The 18,714-nt window shown below is 44.6% G+C and overlaps 1 protein-coding gene across 5 annotated transcripts in view; it reads right to left on the bottom strand.

Moving 5' to 3' along the window:
* Positions 1-5,176: 5,176 nt before the first annotated feature.
* The window catches only part of SH3KBP1 (SH3 domain containing kinase binding protein 1), a 353,239-nt gene continuing 339,701 nt past the window's right edge, over positions 5,177-18,714 (bottom strand). For 4 of the 5 annotated variants that reach the window (XM_019667284.1, XM_019667278.1, XM_019667300.1 and 1 more), the window contains 4 exons: positions 17,666-17,794; positions 11,873-12,144; positions 8,523-8,586; positions 5,177-7,619 (listed from right to left, as the gene is read on the bottom strand). In XM_019667284.1, coding sequence (XP_019522829.1) covers positions 7,578-7,619; positions 8,523-8,586; positions 11,873-12,144; positions 17,666-17,794 — 507 coding nt within the window. In that variant the 3' untranslated portion in view covers positions 5,177-7,577. The remainder of the gene's footprint in view (positions 7,620-8,522; positions 8,587-11,872; positions 12,145-17,665; positions 17,795-18,714) is intronic. The other variant, XM_019667291.1, reaches the window with a different exon arrangement.

Raw genomic sequence — 18,714 nt, forward strand, 5'->3', positions numbered from 1 at the left:
CATTTCCCTGAGGATTAATGCTATTGAGCATCTTGTCATGTGCTTATTTGCTATTTATATAACGTCTAAATGTCCATTCGGATCCTTTGCCCCAAAACTGGGTATTTGTCTTTTTATTATTGAGTTGTTAAAGTTCTTCATATATTGTGGATACAAGTCTCTTATCAGATATGTGATTTACAAATATTTTCTCCCACTCTGTGGGTTGTCTTTTCACTTTCTTCATGGTGTCTTTCGTAGCACACCACAAGCCATTTTGACACAGTCCGGATAGGATTTACCTTATAAAACAACATCTGGCTTTTCTTCATGTTTCAGTGATAATACAGTCCATTCCTCCACCACACCCCCAAAAGAAAGCAGAAACTGCTAGTATAAATCTTTGAAGAAATCCTGCCCTAATTCCAGTCCTGGTAGAAATTAAGAACTTCACAAATGACATCAATGTGCACCCTCTTTTGTGGCCAATGAATGCAAAATGGGCTCTGAGGAAATCTGTAAAAACATACAGACGAGAATTGGGAAGAGGAAAGCTAGGGGAAACTTTCAACACCTCTGTTCTAAGATTTTTTTTTTGGATATGATGCTATAAAGGACACATTTTTTTTGTAACCTTGTAATGCAAAATAATAGTAATTTTCCTAATGTGCCTGTTCATTGGAGATTATTCCAATGAGTGGTTCGGCCTTCAGAAGGGCAAAAATGCCCATTTTACAAGCACTTGCCAGTGTCTTGCTGTTACACCCACTTCAATCATCCCGTGTTCCTTCCATCTCTCACTGGGGAGCTGCTGACTGAATAAGACACACAGGAGCTGTTAGTTCTCTTGAATAATATCCTCTTCGAAACACAAATCCTGCTGAGTGAAGAGCCCAGCATTTACCCAGCTAACAAGCACCTTCCCTGTAGGTGGCGTTGGAGCACACGGCCCACCTCTCCAGTAGTCATTTGCACACCTGAAACATGCCCCAGCCCCTTCTCTCTCTGTCCTTCCTACCACTGAGGAGAAAATGGCAAAATGCCGGATTAGTCTTTTCGATTTAGTTGAACAATTATTCTGTTCTGACCCCTTACTAAGCGTACTTTCCGGAAAGCACTTGGCCCCAACACAGAGGTGTCATCTGGACTGGAACAGTGGATTGATGGGGAGAGTGGAGGCACTGTAGCTAAAGAGTAAGATTAAATCTAGGCATTTTCCTTGTCTCCTTTCTTTTCTTTTAGGCTGGTTATTCATACCAACCGTGGTCAAACTAGTTAGTTTTTTGGCTCTTCAACCTTGTAAAAAATATTTCAGTTGCCATTCGTGTCAGCGTGCTTTTTTCGTTGTACCCAAGGGCCAAGAGCAAATAGGGACAAAAGGGAAACAACCACGTTGCACAATATTACATGTATTTGGTAGAAAAACTTTAAGATATATTGCAAGTCAACAAGGATTTATTGAGCACCTATTATGTGTCAGGCACTGTCCTGATGCTCAGGTTATCATAATATCATAGTGAACAATACAGCCAAAGTCCCTGCTGTCATGTTAGATACAGATACTGACAGAGAGAGAGAGAGAGAGAGAGAGAGAGAGAGATGGCTATAGACAGACATACCTGTGTATAGATGCTATAAGTATTGTATGGACATAGATTATTGTAATATGCCATAAAATAGAAGAAAAACAAACAGGATGGATGGAACTCGTAAGAACTATTAAGCACAGATTGTATGTAAAATACTAGCTTATGAAATACAAGTGAAATTCATAGGATGTTTTTAGTATACATAATGAGTAAGCAAGCATTCGTAGCTTGTGAGAAAAAGATGGACTTCAGAAGATGTATTCAAAATTGTAAGTTATTTTCCCCTAAGACATGCTACAGGTGGAATATAGGATAGAGCAAAAAAAAGTGTTACCTATAGATAGGTAGGAATGGAAAGGCCAAGTCATTAGGCACGAGCATGCAATCTCTGAACTGACAGTTTTGTTACCCCTAAAATCAACCACCCACTGGTGACACCCAGTACAGTCCCATTCTTGTCCCACTTGTACCTTCTACCTTCTTCAACATATGGAATACAGTTAAAGTAACTGTTTGAATGTCCCTGTCTTCTAATACTATTATCTATTTTATTCCTGGATGTTTCTAATGATTTTTCTCCTGATCGTAGGTCATATTTTCCTGCTTCTTTGCATGCCTGGCCTCTCTGATGAGGTGACATTTGAGCAGTGACTAGCCAGAAAGAAGAGATCCACACCTGATCACCACCAAGGTTTAGGAGAATACAACCTTAGGGGCAGATGGGCCGTTAGTCATGTTTGTATACTAATGTTAATTCAACTATGTTTATTACCAGGTAAAAATTATTTTTGCTAAAAATCTCAGGTAATTCACACTCACTCTCCACTGCTAGGAATCATCTTAAGGGTAAATCAGAAATGTGGACATAGATTCATGCCCAGAGATGTTCATCACAGCTTTATAACATAAAAAATTGGAATTAACCAAAATACCCTTCTTTCCCTGACCTCCCCACCCTCAAGGCTCCATCGCTACCTCTCCTCCGCAATTTCAAAGCCCCTGGACTTCATCCTGCTCATGTTCTCAGACTGTGGAAGACTTGCCTGCTTACCTGTCTTCTTACCCCCATTTGCGCTCCATGAGGACAGGAGCATGTTGCATTCAGCGCCTATCATCGTGTCTGGCACATCGTAAGAAACACATTCAAGAAAGACTGGTTAAATGCTCTCTGGCGTATCTGTAGGCCGAATATTACACAGCCATTCTAAATCATGTTTGTGAAAAAAAAATCAATGACAAAGAAATGATAATACTAAGTAGAAAAAGCAGATTACAAAACTATATGCACAGAATAACCTCCATTATGAGACACGAAAATAATTAAAGGCTATATCTGAATGAGATTAGGATAATTTCTGCCTTTCTCTTCATTGATTTTATTGTCTACTTTGGGTATGATATTACTTTCATAATCAGAAAAAGAAAGGTAAGTTAGTTAAAAATACTCAAGGTGACTGGGTTCTGCCTTTGAAGCCACAGTCTTAACTCTGGTCCTCCAAACCTTAGAAGATTCATTGGCAGGACTCTTGTCACCAGGCGCACCCTTAGCACGTGGTGTCCCCCTTACCTTGAAGGCCCTCAGCTCCCCCTCCCAGAATCTCAGCACTACATTCCTATAAAAGTAGGACGGTTCTACCTCCAGGCCTAAAGTTCCCTCTGAGTCTTCTCCCTCCTTCAATCCATGTATGTTTCTTTATTCCATTTTCACTTCCACCAAGGAGACTGCCGGATTGAGAGCAAACAAGAACATTTCTTAAGCAGCTCCTGGGGCCAAGGCAGGGGGATGGGTGGGTGTCTCACACAAGTGTCCAGTCCGTCCGTGTTCACCTACCTCCCTTCAGCACTCAACAGCAGAGCTTCAGCCCCAGCCAAGTGCTCAGTTGTCTCCGATTCAGACTCGGAAATAATCATGAAGCTTGAAGAGAATCCACTCCACTTCTCCTACGACATGTTTTTCTTTTGGGGAATAACCTTGGAAATGTTATTGATTTCTTCATGGTTTTTCTGTTTGACTTCAGGATGGCTTTATCAGCTTGGTTAGTTTAAAAATTGGTTTGTAAACCTCTTAAAACTTTGTTTTTAATTAATAGAAACTATAATGAAGTTTTGCATTTCCAGGGCACTTTCCCATCAAAGAGCTCAAAGCTTGCCAACAAATCTTAGTTTTCTGGAGAACTAGTAACATTCTATAGGGGTGAAAGGGAAGGCGGCATTCACGGCTTAAATACATTGCCATATCTGCATAATGTAACTAAGCTTCTTATCACTTAATGAGAACTGCCCATGAAACTGGTTTTCCAGGAATTCAACTCTTCTTTTATTCAGTTTTTTCCTCTTTTGATTTTTTTCCTCAGAAAATGCTAGCTATAACCTACTAGATTACCTTGTTTTGTTGTTTGGTTGAAATATTTTACCACCTGTTGCTCCAACAAGAACGAATAGCCTAGTTTACTGTGATTTCTGAATTCACAAGCATGATGAGCACACACTGTCATTTACAGGAAGGGGCTGCCCCCACAGCCCCTCCAATTTGGAATCAATTAAAAAAGGCATGAAATAAAACCACCTCTCAGGGACCTACATCTACTTTATGGATCCTCCTGGGCTTCAGGGGCTGCCTTCTGCTCCGCGTGTTGGGAACCAAGTTTTGGTGACACTAGAAACAGAACTAGGAATGACGGTGATGGTTCACCACCTTAAGGTACACGACCCCCTCCTCTGTCCTTCCACCACTGACAAACATTTATTTTTGGCTGGCAGAGTTTCCTCCGTGGTGGCCATGGTGTGCCCTCATTAGAGCTAATTGTAGGAATAGCATCTTCTTCCCTAGGCTTAAGTCATAATCGCCATGCCTTCCCTCTGTTGGCATCAGCCATGCTGAACACCTATCACCCGTGTACATGTTGCTTGTTCCAATTCTCATTTGTATAAAACCAAAGAAAAAAGCTTTTCACCAAGCCCTCTGGGTGCTAAAACATCTTGATATTAATTTGTGCTAAAATAACTCGAGGACTAAAACCTAATCTACTACAAAAAAGGGGACCACGATGACCTCAGGTTATACTACAGAGGCCTTTATACAGACTGTGGCAACTGTGAGCAATAAATTATACACCCTGCGGTTTTCCCATCAAGGAGCTGGTTATGAAAGGAAATAAAACCCCACCATTAGTAACCAAAGACACACATGTGATAATAGATACAGGCTGTCTTTATGGGAGAAAACAAATCATGTACTTGAGTATGCTGTCTAGAGGGCTATAAATAAATAAAAGTGGCTTTACACAGTTATTTGAATGATAATTTAATGATTTTTACATTAAAAAAGAATTTAGACCTAACTAGACTTTTCTGCTTAAATGTGAATGTAAAATTGAACAATTTAAAAATGGAATTCACAGCCACAGATTTTAACGAATTATTTCTGTTCCCTTAGGAAAGACAGGTGTGTGTGTGTGTGGGGGGGAGGTGCAATATATCCCAATATATCTCTTCAAGCCTTCTGAAGAGATTTCTATAAGAGTAATCAAGTTGTGTAAAATGGAGAAAACTAGTTTGAATTCCAAGAAACCATTCCTCTGGGAGCAGGACAACTTTGAACAAAAATATTTTCACAAAATTTCATTTTAATCATCTTCTTTACAAAGCACAATACTTAAGACTTTTCTAAATACAACTTTAGAAAATGAAGCAAAAAAAAATAATCTCCATAGATGCTGGTTGAGTCCATGCTGAATGCAAAAGAATTTTTTCAAAAGTGATTACTTTCAAGCTTTTCAATATTCTTGATGGGTCCATTTCGTAAAGAGTAATGATGGTGACTGGTCCAGTTCCATGATGTAGAATCTTCTTGCCAGTTATCCCAAGGGGCAGTAATGAAGCTGGATACCCCAATTTCTCCTTCTATAATCGCTTCTCCCTCTCCTTATACAAAGAAAGCCAGTGGCCTTTACGAAGGGAAGACGACAGCCCTCTACATTCCAGGTCACCAGTGCCCCATGAAGGCACTCCAACCTCTCAATTTCACTTATTAACAATCCTACTCTGTATACACATTATATAAAACTATATCATTAGGGATTTTCATGATGAATAAATGAGAAATCCAAACATCAAAGAATCCAAGCCTCATTCTTATATTAGGTGGTGGGAAATCTCTGAAGCCTTCAAGTTTAATGTCGAAATGCTTAAAACAGTCAAGGGATACAGGAATGTTTTATGCTGCCTTTGGAAACTTGGTGCTCCTGGCCCCAAGCACATGGAGAACAAGGCTGCAGAAAAGGCAATATGCCAGACATGGGAATGAAGGATGGGAGGTTGCTTTCTTTACACACTCCCTTCCCTTAACTCCTTTCCTTAACTCTGGAAGAACAGGTGTCCGGGCTCTATAAATACTCTGAAGGAAGTAGCAGCCTCAAGCAGCAAGGGTGAGGATGTAGGCAAGAGGAAGGAAGAGCAAGGAAGAGACATTTGTTTGTAATACTTCCAATGATCAATAACATGTGAATTTTTTTTTTTGCGTCACTCCTTCAGTATTTATCAGTTCTCATTCTTTGTGGTTGTGCAAATCTATTAATGTTTAGTAGTTCACTCTAAAACTCAGGAAATAGACAAAGTAGCTTTTTAGAAATACATAAAACATCTTCAGGGGCCATTAGAGGACCACCCCCACCCCCACCCCCATCCCCAAACAATCTTGCAATACAGTATGTCCCTTATTTCAGCTAAGGAGGAGAAAACAGTTATATACTCTAAGGCTGAACTGTTCATTTGCTACAAAGATAAAGCGGACAAGCAAACACCAGTTTCCTTGGGATGGAAAAAGCAATTCCATAAATGCCAGAAAGATCCAATGGCTACACTTTAAAAAGAGCCCCCCCCCCTCCACCCCATTCCCTTGGACCTGAGGAAGGGGTTACAAGAGAGCGAGGCCAATGACATTATGTGAGTACAGTTTAAACAATAACACACACGGATAACCCAGTGCAGGAAATAATACAACTTTCCCCCCCTTGTTTTCATTTGCATTTTACTTTTATTTATTTTTGCTTTAATAATGCATATTCTGTTCACGCAAAAGGTGCAAAGGACAGGAAGCAGGGGTTTTACTTGGCTGATGAAAAATCAAGCAGGGGTGACATTTCTAGTTTCATGAACAATCTCAAACTAGGAGAACTTAAACAGTCGCAGCTGGTACCACAGAGCACACCCAGCTTCACAGCTGTCTCCGCTTAGGACTTTTGGCTAGGGGAGAGAAGCTGCGAAGACAGTGGCCCCTAGTGGACTTTGAGAAGTGGCTAAAAAAAATTTTTTTTTTTTTGAATCATGGTAGCTGCATCACAAAAGCTCCAATCAAGAGGGTGGTAAAAAGAAGGCACAGATCATTGCAAATACCAGATTTTCTCTTTCTCTTTTTGTAAATATACCATCATATATAAGCTAAAATTGATCTCAGGGTGGTGGGGTTTGCTGGCAGGGGAAGGACGGGCTGGACCTAAAATTGCATATGTAATAGATTCCTAGAGGGGACATAAAGCGAGGCAGCTTTCCGCCTGCAGTAAAAGCACGGGACGCTCGTTCGGGACTATGTGTAATACAAATACCGGGAGAATCGGTGACAAAACACGATTAAAAAATCATAAAATTATAAAGCTTGTAAACGAATAATCTGAAATTACATTTTATTAATGGAAAATATCATCAAAATAGTACCACTATGGACTAAACTGCCTGAGTTTTCGTTTCACATGAGATCTCATAGTAAAAAAGCCTTTAGCACAATTTGCTCTGTTTAAGTCACAACCAGTGCCAGACCCAGGACTATACCATGGGGTAGTCTCCTCTTGGATGGAATTTGTGTTGTGCTATCAAGACTTTTGTGCTAATCTTTCAAACAGGGACATATTGAGGCAAATCTTTAATCTTTTGGCACAAGGTTATTTTGGCTGGGGCGGACAATTTGAGTCTTAGACTCAGGATGAATAATGCAACATTTCCTTTATCAAGTATTCATTTTGATTGAAGAGCTTTCTTTATGTCGTTAACCTCCATCTATAAAGGAAAAACAAGAGCCAACAAAGTCATAATGAATTGGCTGGTTTGATAGAAGTTGAAAGATAATCAACCTGGTTGATTGAAAGAAAAGAATCAAGCTGACCATTTTAAGGGCCCAATGGGTAAAATGACATCTGAATGTAAAGTTGGTAACAATGCCAGAAATGACATAAACCTCAAGAACAGGCACACAGATGCGATGCACTAGGAAATGTAGGACGTTTTAATTCTCAGGCTACTAGTACCCAAAATTTGTCAAAAGCAGCAATAGTTCCAGTTTCCTGGCGAGAAGGCAAAGCATGCTGTCCTGACACACTGGACCACCTGGCAGTGTTGGAAGGCAACTGTGGCTGGGCCCAGGGTGGGGGGGTGTCTATCAGCACCCCCAAAGTGATGACAAGCAGTTCCCTATCCTTTCTTTAAGCAGTATGGGTCCTAATTACCACCACAGGCGCCAACTGGTTGAAAGCTGGAAGTCTCCCTTTGGCCCTCTGGTAATGGCGGAGTTGTATCAGAGGCTAGAGGGGAACAGGGCTCTGATACCCTGGCAGGACTGATGTGGGCATGAGGAAGAAGTAAAAAGATGAAGACCAAGTACTGAACGAGGCCTTTGGAAATGGGGGGGTGAGGGATGGGGGACTTTTCCCAAAGATGTTTTAGGTAAAGTCCAAATGAGAAACCCAATTAGGGGAACATTCACTAATGTCTCCCTTCCCCAAAGCTTCCTGGATCCCAGGAGAGGATGTGAAGTGAGCCTATACAATTCTAAGAAAAGTGCCACAGGAGGCACACCTAAATCTGCAGAGAAGCAACAATCATTTATTTTCAAAATAAAGCCCTGATGCTGCCCCCACCCACAACTGAGCCTCTCACAAGGCAGCAGGACCCCAAGGGACCCACCTGCAGTCGAAGCCGGATTTTCTTCTCTTCATCCAACTCCGACAGTAACTGCTTAATCTCTCGTCTGAAAAGCAAACAGCAATGAAATTGAACAAAAGGCCAGACTTCTCCAATAAGAGATAAGAAGCCTCTTATCACTCCAAAATCCATCTGACCCTTTTAAAAAGAAAATGTGGACAGAACATTATATTTTCCTTGCATTGTTATTGCTTAAAATTTGTCAGAGACAGAAAGGCTTGCCATTATTTCTGAGCTCCCAAAATACGTAGCCATCAAATAGTAGGTCTGAAATGACCTTTAAGATCCCTCAGTCCAGGATTCTCCTAATAGGAGAAGATGGGGAAACTGGGACCTAGGGAGGTGGCCTGACTTGCTCAGTGACTAGACTCCAGGTATCCAGGCTCATATTCTGTCGTCTTCCCTCTTGCCGTCTTGACCAGAAACTATCCCTTTATTATAGAATCACTGGTTTTTACATGTATTTACATAATAATTTCCATTGTAAACATTTTTATCATTCCATATATATTCCCTTTATTTTCCCAGAGTTTTACATTAATAAAAGGTTACTGGTATGTTTTCATGGATTCTCACAAAATCCTACAAAGAGTAATATCTGAAAACTTAAAGGTAAAATAACTGAACTAATGATATGGTAATCATGTCATAGAGAAAGTAGACATGAGTTAGAGGACACACGGTCTGATGCCCTTTCCAACCGTAAATAATGAACTGAAACAAAACTAATTATCTTGCAAAGTCAGGGCTCTATACTTAGGACACTTATGTACTCCATTTTCGGGCATCAAACACTCCATTCTATTACATATATACTTTTACAAACTGGATTGGAAAATCAAAGCAACAAGGACTGCAGAAACAGCACAACAAATAAGGTAGACTATATACTGCATTTGCTCACTTTGGATGAGCACCAATGATGGTCCCTAGACTTGGGCCACTGTCCCAACACTGTTGTCAACATGTTGGATTCTCTGACGTTAACCCATGTGATTCACTTATAGGCACACCTCGGAGATACTGTGGGTTCAGTTCCAGACCACTGCAATAAAGCGAGTCGCAATCTTTTTGCTGGGGGAGGATCTTGCCTTCAATTTGTTAAACCCACAACATCCATGAAGTGCAATAAAGTGAAACGCAATAAAGCGAGGTATGTCTATTTTTATTCAAGCACACACTATACACCGCTATCTTAGTGGGCACCCCTTCGGGCTTAGGAAAGAAGTAGAAGGTGAGGTCTTTGGCAAACAGAACGACTCCAGGAAGCCTATGGCAAGCAAAGTCTTGAGTGGTCCAGGTGGAGGGAGTTAGTTGCAGAAGGTGGTGCAAAGAAAGTCACCAAGTCTTGAACTAGTAGAAAAGGGCCTAACTCCACGAGGAGGAAGGAAGATGGGGGAACTGATGGAGGAGAGCCAGGGTAGAATCAGGGAGGTGAGAACCAGCACATTTGGGGGTGAGGGGAGTTGGCTCAGACTTGAGCTGAAAGCTGAGAGAAAAGTAACACCAAGAGCTAGGGTGGGGACCCAGCGCCCCTGGGCAGGAGGGACCGGGCTGAGGAAGGCCTGCAAAAGACATGCCTTTGGAGAGAGGCCACTGTGACCTGTTGATTCAAGATGTTGCCTGGGGAAGGGCAATTCTGGCCAACCATTCCCAGGCTTCACAGTGGAGAGGGGAACATGGGGTGGGGCAGCCCCAAAGCACTGGTGATTCTGCATTCAGACATTCAAGAAGGTTTGAGGCCCCACGGGCTGAAGCCCTATATCCAGGCCAGTCTGACTCAATGATGGTCCCCTTCAGGAGGCTGCGAACCAGTGCTCTGGGAGGTACTGGGGTGTGGGGTCACTGTGTAGGCAGGGGACTAATGTCACCTGGATATGGATGGGGACTTTGGGTACCCAAACCTGTAATGTGGGGACTTCAAGCAGTTAGAAGCAGCATGGCTATCCCCGGGGACTCACTCTAGTTCCCTCCTGCCCATCTGCATACTTATCTGATGGGCCCCTTCCAGGTAGGGGTAAGTCCAAGGGACCTCAAATTTATACGACACCTCCCAGTCTGAGTGGAACAGAACCTGAATAGAGCCACAATACTCAAAGTGAGTTCCACGGAACCCTCATCCTAGAATGTTCTAGAAAAAATGGGCTCTGTGATTAAGTAAATTTGGGAAACACTGTGTATGCTATCCTTTCCATCTTCCCAATGTGCAGAAAAAGCTCTGAGCAGTACTTCAGAGTAGAAATTAACTTTGTTTAACCCAATTATTCCCAAAAGTACCTGGCTGAAAAACACTTCAGGGCCCTGCAGCCCTGTGCCCCGGGGAGGCAGGTGCCAGGGCATCCTCCTGAGGGTGTGACTGTAGGTCTGGGACCCCATCACCCACCACCACCCTGGGCACTTCCCCGTCCAGGAGGCCAGGCACCAGGGATGCGCTGACCCACCACCCACTGGGCTTCTCATGAGCTGAGGAACCGGCCCAATGCTGTTCCCTTTGCTGGAGTGCTCTGCTCTTGGCAATCCTAGATCCTCTTTTAAACTCTTACTCAGGAAAACACTTCCTTGAGATACACCTCCCCCACCCCCACCCCCACTCTCCCAAGAGAAAGAGCTGATTGCTAAACTTTCTGAACCTAGTTTATTCAGATAAGTACCTCCTAACTTCTAATCCTTTTACCACCATGTTTGTCACTGCATATGGCATCCTGGATAATATTTACGTGTGATATTTATTTCTGCTTACAAGTCTTTCTCCCCATCTAAGTGCTCCTTGAGGATTAGAGACGCGGAGAGAGCATGTATGTAGGCACGATGGAGAGAGGCCCCTGAGTCTCGTGGGAAGAACATCCTGCTGAATGTAGAAAAGTCGTGGGTTTCAAGATCCCTTCTGTCTTTTCGTACATTACAGCCCCTAAATGTAAGCCAATTACTACACTAGGCAGCTAACTGCAGAAACTGCCATTTTTCTGATGTTAGAGGAAACGCTGGCTGTTGGGCTTGTTAAGAAGTGGCACATGTGCATACTGTATTTTATGGAGATTTAAAGATCTTTCTTTGTTTAGAGCCTGCTGAGCATGTCAGCCCTTTAACTGACTCCTCCCTGTACGTTTCTCAGGCAGCCTGTGTCTCTCCTGCCTGCAGGAGGTCCAGTTACACATGGAACTGAGCTAAATGAAATCTCTCGGCTTCACACCCACTCCCACCCCTGCTGCCACTATCACCAGGGACGCCAGCCCACCCTCCAGGGCAGGCTGGGACCCAGGCTTGCAAGCTAGGCCCTGGCCCAGCCGAGAGCCACCCAGGAGGTGGTTGAAGAAGGCGCCCCAGACACTCACTTCTGCTGGTCCTTCATGGTCTCAATGGTGCTCCGCAGCTCGCGAACCTGCGTCCTTAGCTCCTCCACGGCCGCCTGGCTGCTGATCACAAGCTCCATCTTTGGTTTTCCTTCCGTGCCGAACAGAGACGGGGAGTTGGCTCTGTGTCCGGATGTTCCCAAAGAGGAAGACAGGGGGGAGGGCGCGGCCGAGGACAGAGGGGCCGGCCCACCACTGCCACCTGCAGCCATGGTCCCTGGCTTGGGTGGCAGAGGTGCTTTGTTGTCGGACACCTGTGATGAGGGAGGGCAGAGAGGCCTCAGACCAGGGATTTGTGTTTAGTAAACCCCCATTCTCCATCACTGCCCCCCCCCAGCAGATATTCCTCCCCCATTTCCTCATCAGCAAGCCCCCAGGGCCTACCTGGTGCAGGCATCCTCCCGGGAAGTGCCTTCCCACTGAGCGTTTTAAATGTGAATACCTTTCTGACCAGGTAGCTCCTAGCGCTTTACTCCAGAGGCCCACCTACTCGCTGGGCTCTGAAAACTCTGAGGGAGCAAAACATTTTCTTGATCCTCAGGAGCTCAGAGCCCAGTGAGGTATAGATGGACAGACCAACCAGTACCCTGCAGACGAGGGGAAGGCTTCACACAGGCAGGGAAGCATAGAGAACCACAGGAGTAGAGAAAAGGGATCAGGCATCCCGGAGGGAAAGCATCAGGGAGGAGCTGACAGCCCGTCCTGGAGGAGGACTAGGAGGCGGCCAGAAGAGATAAGGGTGGTTGGAGGGACACGGTCTACGAGAAGGAAACAGGAGTGAAGCCGTCCTTCACAGGGCTAGAGTGCCAGGGGCTGCAGGAGAGAGGTGAGGTGGGAGAGCTAAGGCTGGGGAGGGGGAAGGGGCTTGTGGCAAGAGTTAGAAAGATTGCATATCAAGCTAATGATCACTGTAGCTGCAGAAGGACCCAAAGGTTGCCAGGTCGGGAGGTCCAGGGAATTGCTGGGAGACTCTCATACAACGAAAGCTAGAAATGGTGAGGGTTTGACTGAGGCAGTAGCCAAGAGGATAGAGAGAGGACAGCTTGAAGAGATGTAGCGATGGCAGGCTCATCCAACCAAGAGATGCAGTCCCTGCCCTCAGGGAGCAGACACCCCAGGGCCAGGAGGATGTGCTCCTCAACAGGCTGTAGGGGGTGAGGAGGAAGTACAGACCAAGGGGCACAAGCCGAGATGGACAAAGGGCAGGGATGGAGGAGCTAGGCATTGAGGTGGTAATGTTACCAGCCAACCGAGCAGCACCCCCACCGCTGAGAAACTTTCAAGTGTTCTTTCCTATAGAAATGTTAAGTATAGAAATGTTAAGTCTCCTCCCTAGTGTCTTAGTTTCTTTGTCCCTGGCTTTGATTACTCTTCTCAGCAGTCTGTGAATCCTAGGCTAAAGATTGCTCCTAGCCTGAATCCTAGAATTCTCCTATCCCCCTTGCTTCTTAATTGCAAATCAGTTTCTGAATCCTAAACAATAGAAGTCTCCTACCCCTGCTTCAGATAACTTTCAAGTCACTTGAAAGCCTGTGACTTCCTAATATCCCCCAGGCCAGTAAGCTGAATGCCAAACCCCAAACCCATTCTGGGCCCAGACAACTGACGCCACCTGAATGACAGGCTGAATGGCCACAGGCTTCATGAGAGCTAACAGATTTATTAATTAAAATCTATTTTTCCTCATTCAGGGACCTTGGGGATACAGAGGATACCCCAACAAGGTTGCCAGTCACAACCAAAGAAGCCAACACGGTCTTGCAGGCGGAGCTCGAGACCCCTTCCTCTCATCTAAGATCAGCTAGGGTGAGAGTTCCGTGAATCCCCCAATAGGCAGGGACAGCTCTACGCCCCTGCCCAGCAGGAAGCAGATACAGAAGAAGAGACCTCCTGTCCCTCAGCTTCCCATAGAGATTTTATGGTGATCACGTCTCTCAAGGGGAAAACAAAGCAGGCAGTTAGAGGCAGGCATTGGGTCTCTGCATTCCTGCACGTCCCACAGGATGTGATGGCCCGGTGACCTCCCCCCTACACCCAAAACTCCCCTTTGTATTGTAATTACCTACCATGGGTACAAAATATGAAGTGCGACCCGCCAAGGGGACAGACATCCCTCTATAGCCAAAATTCCCCTTTGTATTGTAATTAACTACCCCTGAGGGAAAACAAATGGGCACAAAATACCCAACTAAATCAGACCAGTCACTCGCACCTGAGCAGTACCTCTTGTCAATCACAGGTGCCAATCAAGTGGTCCCAGGCCCTTAGGGGAACAGCCCATTCTAGAGAAAGGGGATAAAAACTCCTAGTCCTGGGAAGTCCGCCCTTTGGGATGCCCTGCTCTTTTTGACCACTTTTTCCCTTTTTGAACCCCTTCCTCCCTTTTTGAGCCTTTTGAGCCTTGCCTTTGCGTGTGGCCCGCTCCAAACTCTTTGGAATGTAATTCCTCTTCTAACAATGGGCCCTTGAGCCATCCTCCACTGCTCAGGCCCAGTTCTACTTCTTTGAAATGTACTATCTCTTTTAATAAACTATTTTTTCAGTACTTTACTCTGGCATCTCGTTCAATTCTTTGCTCGAGGTGCCAAGGACCTGGACTTTGCGCCGAGAAGGGCCCACTCTCCGACAACGGTACCTTTCATGGGAGGAAGAACAGGTTGAAGGCCCAGATAACAATGTCTGTTTTGGACGCAGTGAATTTTAGGAGCCCGAGGGATAGCCAAGGGGACATGTCTAGTGGGCATTGCCAACAACTGAAAGAGTGAGGTGGGCCAGAGAAATCGCCAGAGGAAGAAGAAGCCATGGGGGTGGGTAACACAACTACAAGAGAAGACACTCAGCGATGGAAGCTGGGGGCATGCCAAATTGAAGAGGTGGCGAGGAAAGGTGGAGCCCTTGAGGACTAGGACAGAGTGGTGAGAGAGGGGACAAAGTCAGACCAGAAGAGGAGCTTGGGTTATGGAAGTGTCCTGGAGGAGTTTCCAGAAGGAAACATGGTTAGATAAGTGGGTCAAGGGTGCTAAGAGGAAAACTGGGGAGCCCATTTTATGGAGCAAGCCAGACTGAAACCTGATCAAGGCTGTCAGCACCTGACTGGAAGGTGAGGGGTGTGGCTTGCAAGTTTAGAACTCTTTCCAGAAATCTGGCTGAGGAAGGAAGATGGGAGAGAAAGTGTGTTCACAGAGAAGGCTTGCGAGGAGACAGGATTAAGGAAGGGTTTTGTTCACTCTCAAAAAGGGGGAGACCCTAAGCTGGATGATATGCTGATGGAAAGAGCCAGGGGAGGGCCAGGCTGAAGACGGGGGAGACAGGCAGAGGAGACCTGATGGAGATGTGTCCTCAGGAGGCCAGGAGGGCACTGGCAGTGGGGCAGTCATGGGGAGGAGACAAGAGGGGTAAGTGGCAGGCCCAGGGGAGGAGGCAGTAGCAAAGGAAGGTGAGATGTAAGCAGGTGGGGAGGACATTGGGAGGTGAGGGGAAAGCGACAGGCGGAAGTCGAGACTGCTGGTGAAGCTTTGGGCCACGCAGCCGGGACTCCCTCCAGCAGCAGGCGCCCGGGGCAGGAGCCAAGAAGGGGCTTGGCTGGCACAGTGAGGAGGCAGAGTCTGGAGTCAGGCTGTGCTAGAGGGAGAGGCTGGCCAGAGTGAGCCAGAAGCAGATGGGCTATCATTCCCAGCCTCTCTGCTCGCCTTTTCTCTGCCAAGTTACCATTGAGGAAAAGGGCTTCCTGCTGCCAGAGATAGCAATCTGCCATCCCGTGATTATTGTTCGGAGGAGTTACAGTAAGAGGGAAGAAGGACTGACGTTTATGGAGCGCTGGTCCCATGCTGGGCGTCAGCTAGACAATTGAAATGATGATCAGTTTGGCATGCACGTTTGACCGAACAGGAAATGGAAGCTTAGGGATGTGGTTGAGAAATTCTCCAAGTCTCACAGCCTAGGAACTGGCACAACTGGGATTCAATCTTGAGCCACATCAGCTAGACTCTCAAGCCTGGTACCATGACTGGCTGCCCGACACTGAAAACTCATGCTTTCCTGTCCTTATTTTCTTCTTTCCTATTTCTGGGTTCAGACTTTTCCCCATTTCCCATCCTGAGTCCTCATGCACCTCCCCCAATCTTCCAACCCATTTTGGCTAACAAATACTTTTTGAAGTCCTCACAGACTAGAGGCCACCATATATATATATATATATATATATATATATATATATATATATTCACCAAATTAGTTCAAGTGGAATTTCTAGAAGTGATAAACAACATGACAACTGCGGGGAAGTGAAACCAGCTAACGGGATTGAACTGTAGCTATCAGAAATGTGAAGAGCCACTGCCCACCAGTAGATGTCACTGTAGAAACACCCCAGGGATGTCAGAGAGAACACAGCTCTAGGTGTACCTAGTCACCAGAAAAAAACAGGTCTAAATACAATTTCTGCAAATGAGATCCATTTATAAAAAGGAAGAATGCTTCAGTTTTGAGAATTGAGCTGTTTTATGGGATCACATTTTTGCTTACTGTACCAGGTTATAAAGAAAATCTATACATCTAAGTTTTAAAATCTCTGAGTAGGAAAATCCCCATAATCTTTGATTTCCTTGTGTTAATTCCTGCTCAAGTGCCTTTAAAAATGATTTAAGTTTTCTACTGTTAGACAGAAAATAGTTACAAGTGTTTATGTAAAATAATTCCAATTGACTGGGTTCTTTTAGCACAAATTTTAAAATTTTGGTTCACATTCATAGGAAGAACAGAACTTGTAAGGGTATCCTTAGAAGCCACACACAGTTGCTAAACAATGTCTTCTTTGTTTATCATAAGCCAATAACTTGAAATAGCTATACCATCCCCTGGGCATGCAATGAAATTAAAATGTTTTTAGACTATAAACTTATCCTAATAAATGAATCCAAATCACCTTTAAAGAGATCTCCATTAGTTATTCAAATTCATGAGCTATCAACCATCATTTGCAACGCTACCAGTTTCAAACATAAAAGTCAAGGCCGATGGCACAGCATTTAATATATTTAATGTATCATTTCTAGACAGCTCTAGGCTTCTTAAGTTGTATTGGTTTGTGATGGTAATGATGGTGGTGGTGGTGCACGAGGGCATTTGTTTATGTGCGGTTGATGGTATGAAGAGGAGATCAAATCACAAGGGAAAACATGGGAAATCATCAACTGAACTTGTGTCTCAGGGATTCTGCCCAGTTTTGGAGACTTTGTGACATGCCTCTGGGATTTTGATGAGTAAAGTAGTCAGAGTCACTAAAGAATGACAAAAACTTGCATTATCTGTTGAAATAAAGTGAATATTTGTGTCCTCCCAAATTTCATATGTGGAAATCCTAACTCCTGTTGTGATGGTATTTGGAGGTGAGGCCTTTGGGAGGTAATTAGGGCATGAGGATGGAGCCCTCGTGAATGGGATTAGTCCCCTTATAAAAGGGACCCCAGAAAGATCTCTCACCCTCTCTCCTCTATGTGCGGATACAATGAGAAGTTGGCAGTCTGCAACCCAGAAGACAGCCCTCGCCATAACCCAACTATGCTGGCACCCTGATCTTGGCCTTCCAGCCTCCAGAAATGTGAGAAATACATTTCTGTTAATAAGACACCCAATCTATGGCACTTTGCTATAGCAGCTTGAACTGACTAAGGCATCTGTTTATCCTTGTTTGGCCTATAACTCATCATCAGAGCATACACGAAAAGGCAGGGATCCCGTGCTGTTGGGACACCCTCACCATGACTGATCACTCACTTGGGATATGGTAACAGTCTTTGCAGTTTTCTTTGACGTGTCCACTCCTCTGTGTGCAAGCGAAACGTGTTCCTCTTTATCTTCTTCGGGACTTGGGGAGTCAAAGATATCAGGGCTTGAAAGGGACGACTGGATAAAGCCAAGAGAAAATGTTTTTGTGAGAATTACACCTTAGCTGGCATAGCTTTTGTTAACGCAACGCTGGATGCTTTTCAAAGCCCTCGACACTTCTGTTTTGTCTGTCTCCTCATTATAACCCCGTGAGGCAAAAATACGCTATTATCTGTGCACTAGTGATAGCGGCAGAACTGGGACTCAGAAGCAAGATTTCCTACACCGGGGATATTTCCATGGGATCTTTCCACTGATGCCCATTGGTCATTCCATCTGTCATCCATCTTTTCCTGCTCCTTCCACTCCTCAGGGCCTCTTCCTTTCTGTAAACACTTGCTACCATGTGCCAAGCCCTGAGCTTAGTACTGAACTTAACGGTGACATGCCAGATGCAGTCCCTGCTCTCACGGGGCTGACAATCCAGTGGGGAAGGACACACAGGTTGAGAGGAGGCTGCCTTTAACCTGCCTTTGCTCCATTTCCTCCTGATCCTTTTCCAGGACCACTAAATCTGCTGCATAGTGAAGTGCCTAAAAGGACTTGTCTAAGAGGAAACGGTTTCTAGGGTCAAGGGATCACCAGGCCTGTGGTCCAGTAACCAGTGTTTCTATAGCCCCAGAGTGCAGCCTTCCTGCCAGCACAGCAAGCTCACACCTAATTTGGTACCTGCTGCTAAATCTTTGCCCGCCTTGCATGGACAATCAACACCCGTTTTGGATTCTATTGGGTTGTCAGAAAAGTCATGACGTATTTTTTCTGGTTTTCGTTGCAAAAATGCATCATAACTTTTCTGATAACAAAATATCTTTGCTAAGGTATATTTACAGAATGGCAGCATCTTTTGGTAAAATATGAAAATAACACTCCTACCCTTTCTGCCTAAATTGTGACGATCAAAAAGCTGGGTGAATGTGAACCCATTCACTGGAATTCAC

The sequence above is a fragment of the Hipposideros armiger genome, unplaced genomic scaffold (assembly GCF_001890085.2).
Source record: "Hipposideros armiger isolate ML-2016 unplaced genomic scaffold, ASM189008v1 scaffold_13, whole genome shotgun sequence".
Lineage (NCBI taxonomy): Eukaryota > Metazoa > Chordata > Mammalia > Chiroptera > Hipposideridae > Hipposideros > Hipposideros armiger.